The sequence below is a fragment of the Lynx rufus genome, unplaced genomic scaffold (genome assembly GCF_022079265.1).
Source record: "Lynx rufus isolate CCGP_SWC_20201006 ecotype Redwood Valley unplaced genomic scaffold, mLynRuf1.p SCAF_2, whole genome shotgun sequence".
Classification (NCBI taxonomy): domain Eukaryota; kingdom Metazoa; phylum Chordata; class Mammalia; order Carnivora; family Felidae; genus Lynx; species Lynx rufus.
The window spans coordinates 190,863,354-190,872,201 of NW_025814834.1; the positions used below are offsets into that span (position 1 = coordinate 190,863,354).

Consider the following 8,848-nt stretch of genomic DNA (forward strand, 5'->3'; position numbering starts at 1 on the left):
GGGTACCCTGCACCGCTAAAGTGCATGTGTCCTGTGTAGAGATGGCAGTCACAAAGCCATGTCTCCATCCTGTTAAGACTTTGGTGTGTATTCCCAGGAAATCCTTTCCACCGCTGAGCTTCGGTTTCCATCTGGAAAATTAAGAAGTTGAGCTTGTGATCCTACAGCTCTGGGGACCCAAACCTTTGGCCCTTCCCAACCCACCTTCCGGTCAATTCGAGCTTGGCCCCAGCCAGTCCCAGGCTGAGCAGGAGACAGCCCAAACCCCTTGAAAATTGCAAAACTTTTCCCTCCCCAGGACAGCTCTCTAAGCCTGAAGGCACAGCCTCGGGCCCAAAGGGCGGAGCTCCGGGAGAGGCGGGGCTGAAACCTGGAGGAGGGGGACAGGCCGGCCCAGGAGCGTCCCATTCAGCCAATGAGCGCCTGGGGGCGGGGAAGCTCCGCCTCTGGTATAAGAAGATACTGACTCTGGGGGCGCGGCGCGGAGGTCTCAGAGCCCGAACCCGTGGGTGTGCGGTGTTCTAGCTGCCGAGAGCTGAGACCACGGGGCGCGCGGGACCTCTGAGTTCGGTGCGCCCTGGGCTGGACAGTAGCGCGGGTCGAGTGCCGTTTTCCTTGGCCTGGCTGGGCTGCGGTGAGGGCACGGGACGCGGATCCCTCGCCGCGGAGGAAGAGCTGGCCGGGACCGAGGGACGCCCGCGCTGACCATCCGCCCCCCGCCCCTGCAGGCATCCGGCCCGCCGTCATGGCCGACCACCTGATGCTCGCCGAGGGCTACCGCCTGGTGCAGAGGCCGCCGCCCGGCGCGCCCTCCCACGGCCCCCACGCGCTCCGGACGCTGCAGCCGTACGCGGGCCCGGGCCTGGACAGCGGCTTGCGGCCGCGGGGGACTCCGCTGGGCCCGCCGCCGCCGCCCCCACCCGGGGCCCTGGCGTACGGGCCCTTCGGGCCGCCGCCTGCCTTCCAGCCCTTTCCGGCCGTGCCACCGCCGGCCGCCGGCAGCGCGCACTTGCAGCCGGTGGCGACGCTGTACCCTGGCCGCGCGACCGCGCCCCCCGGCGTCCCGGGAGGGCCCCAGTGCCTGCAGCCGGCGCCCGGCGCCCCGGCCCCACCGCCGCCCGCGCACGCCCTGGGCTGCATGGACGCCGAACTCATCGACGAGGAAGCGCTGACGTCGCTGGAGCTGGAGCTCGGGCTGCACCGCGTGCGCGAGCTGCCCGAGCTCTTCCTGGGCCAGAGCGAGTTCGACTGCTTCTCGGACTTGGGGTCGGCGCCACCCGCCGGCTCGGTGAGCTGCTGAATGCGGTCGGGCGCCTGCCTGGCGCGCCCGAGAGGAGAAGGGGATCTGACTGCCCGCCGGAGTCCGCACCCTGCGCCTGGGCCCCGCGCGCACCCTCCGTGAGGGTGGAGGCAGCGGGTTAGCGCACAGAGCCTGACGCCGGGCTGGGACGCCTGGCCTCACTCCAGGCCCTGCCTCCTGCAGGATGACAGTTTAGCTCCCCCTCTCTGTCCCGGAGCCTCGGCGGTAAAGTGAAGGGGACCGGACCCCCTTTCGGACTCCCGGTTCTTGGATTCTCTGTCCTCTCGGATTCTCCTCTACCCCACCCCCCAATCTGAGCCATTCCAGGCTGCTTGCCTGATGCCCCTTCTCTCCTTGTGCAACCTACTGCGGTCACTGGGTCCCTGGAGCCGCCAATCCACCGGGCCTCCACCCTGCTGCCTGGGCCCCCGCCCTGGGGAGGAGAAGACTGTACAGCCCTGATCCCTGCACAGTGGGGCAATGCCCCCCCTGGCCTCCAAAACCAAAATAAAACTGGGTCACTTTACAGTCTTGCGTTTTCGTTTCTTTATCACTTCAACAACCCTGCACTATATTTGGGTTCTAGAGTCCTGAGGCTGTTGGGGACTCTGGGTGGGATGGAGGCCACAGCCCCCGGCAGTGCCCAGGAGAGGAAATTGACAGTTTCTTTCAAAAATATCTGTGAGTTGTGCAACTGTTACATCATAATCTGGAAGGCAGAGGCTGCCTGGCGGTGGAGTAACCCACAGGCACCTAGGTTGGACTTCTCAGCCCAGAGAAAGGGTGGGAGAGCTTGGTGGTGCTGCCCTCACCTGTTTGTTCAGGCTGCACAGAGGCCAGAGGGAAGCTGGGTGGGACCTGACAATTCAGACAGTTCTCGCTTTGAATCCTGACTCTCTTCCTTGGCCAAGACACCATCCATTCAAGAGGAAGGAGTGGTTTCAGCTGCTTGGAGGTGTGTCAGTTCAGGCTTCAGGGAGGCAGCGACATTTGATGTGAACAGAGCCTTGAAGGATGATCTTTAGGAGCTGGAGAAGGTGGCGTGTAAGTGAAGAGCCTGTTCAAAGGCAGGAAGCATACAAGTACAGGGCACGCACTAGGGCATGGGGTCTCTAGAAGGGACAACAAAGGTCTTTCCAGCCACTTTGTGAAGTAGGCACAGTCCCCACTCTACAGAGGAGAGATGTGAGAGCTTTCCCAGGCCCGGCAGGGTTGTTCCTCAGTCCTGATCACCATTGTGAGCTCCTGGCCACCCTCTGCTATTGGCTCTCTGGAAAGATCCCTAGGTGTTTCGTGGGGGTGGGTGAAAGGCCAGGACAGAAGCTCTGAAGGCAAGGAGGAGGTCAGAGATGCCGAGGACCAGCTGGGACAGGGCAGTGGGGCTGGAGAAGAGAGAATGAATTCCAGAGACTCTGGAGAGGAACACTGGTTGGGCTTCGCTCTAATGAGGAACTTGTTTGTTAACATGACTCTTCTCTCCAGCTGTGAGTTCACTCAGGGTATACCGTGTCACCATGGGCTCTGGAGCCACCAGAAGGCATGGAGTGGACCACAGGAAGTCTTAGGCAAGTGAATAAAGGTCTCCCCTAAGATAATGGGGCTTTCTGGGACAGGATGGGAAGGACAGATAGGCTTCTGGAAAGGAACTGCCCTGAGCTCTGGGCTCAGAATGGCCTGTGTTTGCCCCAGCTCTGCCCAAGACCTAGAGATAAAGACAAAAACAAAAACAAAAACAAACAGGAGGCTGCGGGCACCTGGGTGGCTCAATCGTTAAGCATCTGACTTTGGCCCAGGTCTTGATCTCACCATTCTTGCATTCAAGTTCCACATCAGGTGAGTTCGAGCCCCACTTCGGGTAAACATGAGCCCTGCTTTGGGTGAGCCCCGTTTCTCTCTCACTCTCTTTGGCACGCACGCACTCTCTCTCTCTGCCCCTCGTTCACTTGTGCGCTCTCCCTCTCTTAAAAACAAAATCAGGAGGCTGGATTGGGATGGGAGGCTCTGGCACTCTCCTGGACACTATCATGATTCCCTTCTCTATGAGCCTCAGTTTTCCCACTAGTAAAATGGGGCTAATATACTGGCCCTGCTATTTCATAAAGCAATAAGCCTCACAAGACATGAGGAGCAAATTCAGGGATGGGTTAACAAGCAGCTGGTAAAACACCAAAGTGCTCTCCATATGGAAGGGATTACAATGAAAACCCAACACCTGCCTCTTTGTAGAGGTAAGGCAGGGTGGAGGGAGGTGTAGAAGGAGTCCAGCTGCTGAGCTATTTCCAGCCCCCCATCCTTCCCAGCGGGGCTGCTGACAAATTGGACAACAAACAGGTGGACGGAATAGAAGGTAAGGCTGGGGCAGTCCATCACCTGGATCTCCAAATCCCTGATACCCTTTGGAGGATTCTTTGGAGGATGGAGTGTCCTTGCCAGCACATAGAGGCTTGTATTCTGACGGCCTCGGGATCCAGTTCCGGAAGCGACTCTTACTAGCTGCCTAACCTCAATAAGTCACCTTGCCTTCTGAGTCTTTGGTGGTGATCACCACCTTTCTGTGGATCCGGTGTATATCTTTCACCTCTTCTCTGGGGTTACTTCCTAAAGCGACCCACCTGTTGCCCTTGGGCTTGTGGATTTTACTCTCATACCCGGCCTGGGTCTTTGGGGTTGGGAGTCAGGCTCCCTCAAGGTTGGGAACTGAGTTGTGGCCCAGACGAGACATTTTCCCATCTTTTTTTTTTTTGTTTTTTTTTCCTTTCTTTTCAGACGAAAAGTTTCCCTGGGGCCGAAGCCCATTATTGTGACTCATCTTTTCAACGATGATTGGATTTCATCACAAAGTAGTTTTATTTTTTTTTCAAGACTTCTCTTGAACTCATCTATAAAATGGAAACGCTAATAGTTCCTCCTCGCAGGGCTGCAGTGGAAATGAATTAAATCAATTCACATAAGGTGTTTAGAACAGTGTAGTGTGTAGTTTAGTATCCCCGAGCCTGGGCTTTTCGGGGGTACCCTTATACTAGTCTTTCGAAAGGCTGTGTTTTAACCAGCTAGTGAGGGGTTTACTCCAGCAGGACCACTGTTGCAGGTTGGGGCCCCTAGGAAGCAGAGTCTGATGCAGTTTAGCTTGCAAGGAGCTTATTAGGGAGAGCCCTAAAGGTCAGCAGCTGTGGAAGGGAAGGGCCGGAGCAGAGGTGAGCAGAGAAAGCTACAGAGCAGACCCAACCAGAGCCTTGGCCAGCCCCATGGGGAGCTCCGGTGGCAGCTGACCTTGGGCAAGGCAGCTCTTTGCTGCTGAGCAGTCCCTCTGGGAGCTGGCAGGGGATGGCTGTCTGCAGGGCCAGCGGCCTCAGTAGCCAGGACAACTCATGGAAGGGGGTCTGGGCAGCACGTCACAGAGTCCACCACAAGCACAGGTGGGGACACGGTGAGGCCAATGTCGTAAGAGCTATGACAGCAAGAGCCTCCTTAAATTTGTGCTCTGGGTGTCTCGTTTGCCTCTCCTTCATCCCAGGCCTGATTAGTACCTGCCCTGTGAGAGGGAAAAAAAAAAAATCTTTGCACAGAATAGCAACCTTACAGGGTTGATGTGATGAGACCGCATTAATACCTGGGACATGGCAGAAATAATTGAGAGCCGCTGTCACCATCCTCATCATCACTGTGCCAGCTCAGCTAAGTGTTCAACAGTCATTGACGAATAAATTAAATGAACAGTCTGATCCCAGTGTTTCCCAGGCAGCTTAGGCCGTTCGGTTCAGCTGATTGCAAAGTAATCCTCTTGAATTCCTAATCTATCCTTGCCTCACTCTTACACCACCCCGCTGCTGGCCGTGCTGGGTCAGGATCACTGAGTCCCAATTTGTTGACTGCCTCCTGTGTGCAGGCATGATGGACCTAACGGCACCCAGTAGGTGCTCTTTCTTTTCCAGCCTCTCCTTTAACCTCCACTCAACCCTGCGAATAACACCGCTAGGTACCTTTACCCCCATTTCAGAAGTCAGGGGATTGGGGCTCAGAGTGATCCCAGAATTGCTCAGAATGAGCTCAGGATTGTTCTTCGGGTCACATCCCGCTAAGTGCTGGCGTGGGCATGCCCACTTTGGTACTCCAGGGCCCTCCCCCTCCCCCAGGCTGGGGCTGGCCAAGGACCTGAGCCTGAGCGGAACAAGAGCAGCGTCCCAGACCTGGTTCTGCCACTTTGTGGCCGTGGGGTACAGGAGTCACTGAGCCTCTTTGGGCCTCAGTTTCTGTACAGTGGGGAGCGTAGTCCCTTTGGTGTGCGTGCAGGGATTCAGTTAAGACTAGGTTTCTGTGAGCACATTGCAAATGGTGCAGCGCTGCTTGGTTGGGGTGAGTTGGGGTGAACAGCCACGCATTCGACCCCAGGCGGCTGATCTGGAGAGGGATCCGTGCACCCTGACACTTGAGATGGCCAGCCCGGAGCGCGCAACACAGAGTCACATGGGGGGGGGGGTTCCAGGCAGGTTTTGCCAAGCAGCGCAGGGTCTGGGAAGTCCTGGGAGCTGATGGTGATAAACGGGTAGGGGTGGGTCAACCCGGGGAGGACACCCAGGTAAAAAGCCCAAGGTCCAACGTGTGCCAGGGCAGACAGAGGAAATGAAGCTACTCTGAATTCAGTGTTTCTCACGGGCCAGTTGGAGATTCCACAGGGTTCTTGTGAGGATGAACGAAGGTGATGTCAAGTCCCTGCCCCTGTGAGCTGCTCGGATGTCAGGGAGCGTCTCCACAGGGATGGGGAGACAGCCTCATCCCAACCAGCTTCCAGGCCCCCTCCACCCTCCACTGCAGGCTCCTCGGGCTCCTGATGCCTCTACACCTCGCCTGTGCTGTTTCCTTGGCCTGAAAGGCCCTCTCTGGTGCCTCCACCTTCACCACGTATCAGGGTTGATGAGGAGTCTTTCCCCCAGGCTGGGCAGCTCTGAGGACGGAACCTGATTCATCGCTGTCCTGGCTTCCACCCCACGTGTGGCTCCAAGTGGGTGTTAGAAAGTGCTGGAAGGGCTGCTTCCTGGCCCTGGGCTGGGAGCCGAGACCAGAGGAGGGTCCAGGCCAGAGCCTGAGCTGGAGTTGGCAGCATTACCGACAGCCCAACCATGAATCTGTGACCTGAGGTGCATTGTTTGAGTGCTCTAAACTCAGGGCACCCGGGTGGCTCAGTCGGTTAAGTGTCCAACTCTTGATTTTGGCTTAGGTCATGATCTCGCGTGAGTTCGTGAGTTCGGACCTGGCATCGGGCTCTGTGGTGACAGTGTGGAGCCTCTTTGAGATTCTCTCCCCCGCCCCCACCCCCACCCTCCCTCTCTCAAAAAATAAACAGACTTAAAAAAGAAGCGAGTGCTCTAAACTCAGTACCTGGAGGACCACATTCCACATTCCCCACCCCTCCTGCCTCACAGGTGCTAGAACGCAGGGAGGCTAGACTGAGGGAGGCGGGAAATGCAATGCTTCCCCCGCATGTGGGGCCGCAGGCTTGATGTGCATGTCCCCCCCCTCCCACAACAGCTCCCAGAGGCGGCTGTCGTTAACCGGCCTCATCCCAGCCTATTGGCCTCCTTCCAGGCAGCTGAGGCTCAGAGAGGTCAAGCAACCTACTCAACAATACACAGGACTCTAGGGAAGAGGCTGTTCTCATCAGCAGGATGAGGGCTGTTGAACATCAATCAGCATCAAGTCCAGATCTCCCCCGGGGAGCAGGGGTGTGGCAGGGACGGGACAGAGAGTCGCCTACAGCTCATCAGGGGGTGCGCTCCAGGCGGACTTGCACCTTTGCCGCTTCCTCGTGAAAAGTTCCTGCGGTGGGCGGTGCCATAAAGTCAACACTTCCGGTCAATTGGCACATCCTGGCAGCAACCCCCCCCCCCCCCAGTCCCTGCTCTGGTCTGGCAGACAACATGAGTCAAGTATTGTTTGCTCTTAAAACAAACACACTGTGTTCAGTCAAAAGTAATATACACTTGAGGCAAAGTCATTTCAAACAATTTCGAAGGTATAAAGTGAAAATTCCAAGACCCTCTGGGTTTTTCCACACGCGCACATGCGATGTGTACATTATGTTACCTGTGTTATACACACGTACACAATACGCATCTCTTTTTTACATGCCTAGGGTTATACGGTTGTATATGATTGGATTTCGTTCTTTCGCTTAATGTAGTCTAGGAATCTTCCCTTGTCAGTAAACACGGCTCTCCCTCACTCTTCTTAATGACCGCATCGTGCAGAATCTGCTTAAACCGGTCTCTTGTCGATGGAAACTGAACTTGCTTCCTGAATTTCGCTGTTACTAAACAATGCTACAAGGAGCATCCTTGTGTATTTACCTTTGCACCCTCGTGGAAACATCTCTGTATAATGCACTCCTAGAAGGGGACTTACTGGGTCAGAAGATATGAGCAAATAAAACCGTGAGAGCCACTGCCAAATGGTTCTCGAACTAGCTGTTCCCATTCACCTTCCTGCCAGCGCTGTGACAGAGCGCCCGCTGGCTCAGACCCTGGGCCACACGGGACGTTAGCAATGTCTTTGTTACCTCCCTAAATTTCTTTTTTTTTTTTTTTAATTTTTTTTTAACGTTTATTTATTTTTGAGACAGAGAGAGACAGAGCATGAACCGGGGAGGGTCACAGAGAGAGGGAGACACAGAATCTGAAACAGGCTCCAGGCTCTGAGCTGTCCGCACAGAGCCCGACGCGGGGCTCGAACCCATGGACCGTGAGATCATGACCTGAGCCGAAGTCGGACGCTTAACCGACCGAGCCACCCAGGCGCCCCCTAAATTTCTTTTTTAAAAAAGGTTAATTTCTGTTTCTTTGATTATCAAGAAAGATGTTGTTTATTTGTATTTCTTGTCCTAAGAATTTCTTGTGCATACTCTTGCCCGTGTTCCTACCGGGCCGTTTGTCTTTTTGTCATCGCGGTATAAGAGTTCATTATATATTACAAATAGTAAACCTTTGTCTCTGGTAAATGTTGCAAATATTCTCTCCCCCATCTGTGGCTGGTCGTCTGACTTTGTTTATGGTATCTTTTGCCTTTGGGGGCATTTAACGTTTGTGTCATTCGTGTCAAAAAAGAATCTCTCCATCCCCCCCCCCCCCCAATAGCTTCTGGGTTTAAATTCAGGACAGGAATGCTCTGGCCCTCCTCGGAGACAGCAGGAGACACCGGCCCCGTTGTGCTTCTGCCCCGAGTTCTGTATGCAGAGAGCAAGGTCAACAGTCTGGCCACAGGGGCTGAGAAACAAACCCAGGTCTTGGTGTCATACGGACCCGGATTAAAATTCTGGCCTCCAGCTACATACACGACATCGGGCAAAGCCACCTTACCACTCTGAGCCTCTGGTTTGGTTTTTCTTTCTAGTCTAAAATACGTATCGATACACACACACCCAACTGGTCAGATCAAATGAGCAAGGCTGACGTGTGTGTGTGTGTGTGTGTGTGTGTGACCAGCACAGTGCCTGGCCCATGGTAAGTTCCCAATAAGTGATGGTGTCTCCAACATTAGTACAGTAGGTGCTGAGTA

The 8,848-nt window shown here is 55.4% G+C and overlaps 1 protein-coding gene across 1 annotated transcript; it reads left to right on the plus strand.

Annotated features, from left to right (window-relative positions):
- Nucleotides 1-467: 467 nt before the first annotated feature.
- On the plus strand, nucleotides 468-1,828 carry CITED4 (Cbp/p300 interacting transactivator with Glu/Asp rich carboxy-terminal domain 4). The gene has a single exon (XM_047083684.1). It carries the CDS (start codon nucleotides 746-748, stop codon nucleotides 1,298-1,300), a length of 555 nt encoding a protein of 184 aa, XP_046939640.1. The 5' UTR covers nucleotides 468-745; the 3' UTR covers nucleotides 1,301-1,828.
- The last annotated feature ends 7,020 nt before the right edge of the window (nucleotides 1,829-8,848 follow it).

What these genes read in the sequence shown, in the direction of transcription:
- CITED4 (XM_047083684.1), top strand. Translation starts at nt 746, where the DNA reads ATGGCCGACCACCTGATGCTCGCCGAGGGCTACCGCCTGGTGCAGAGG.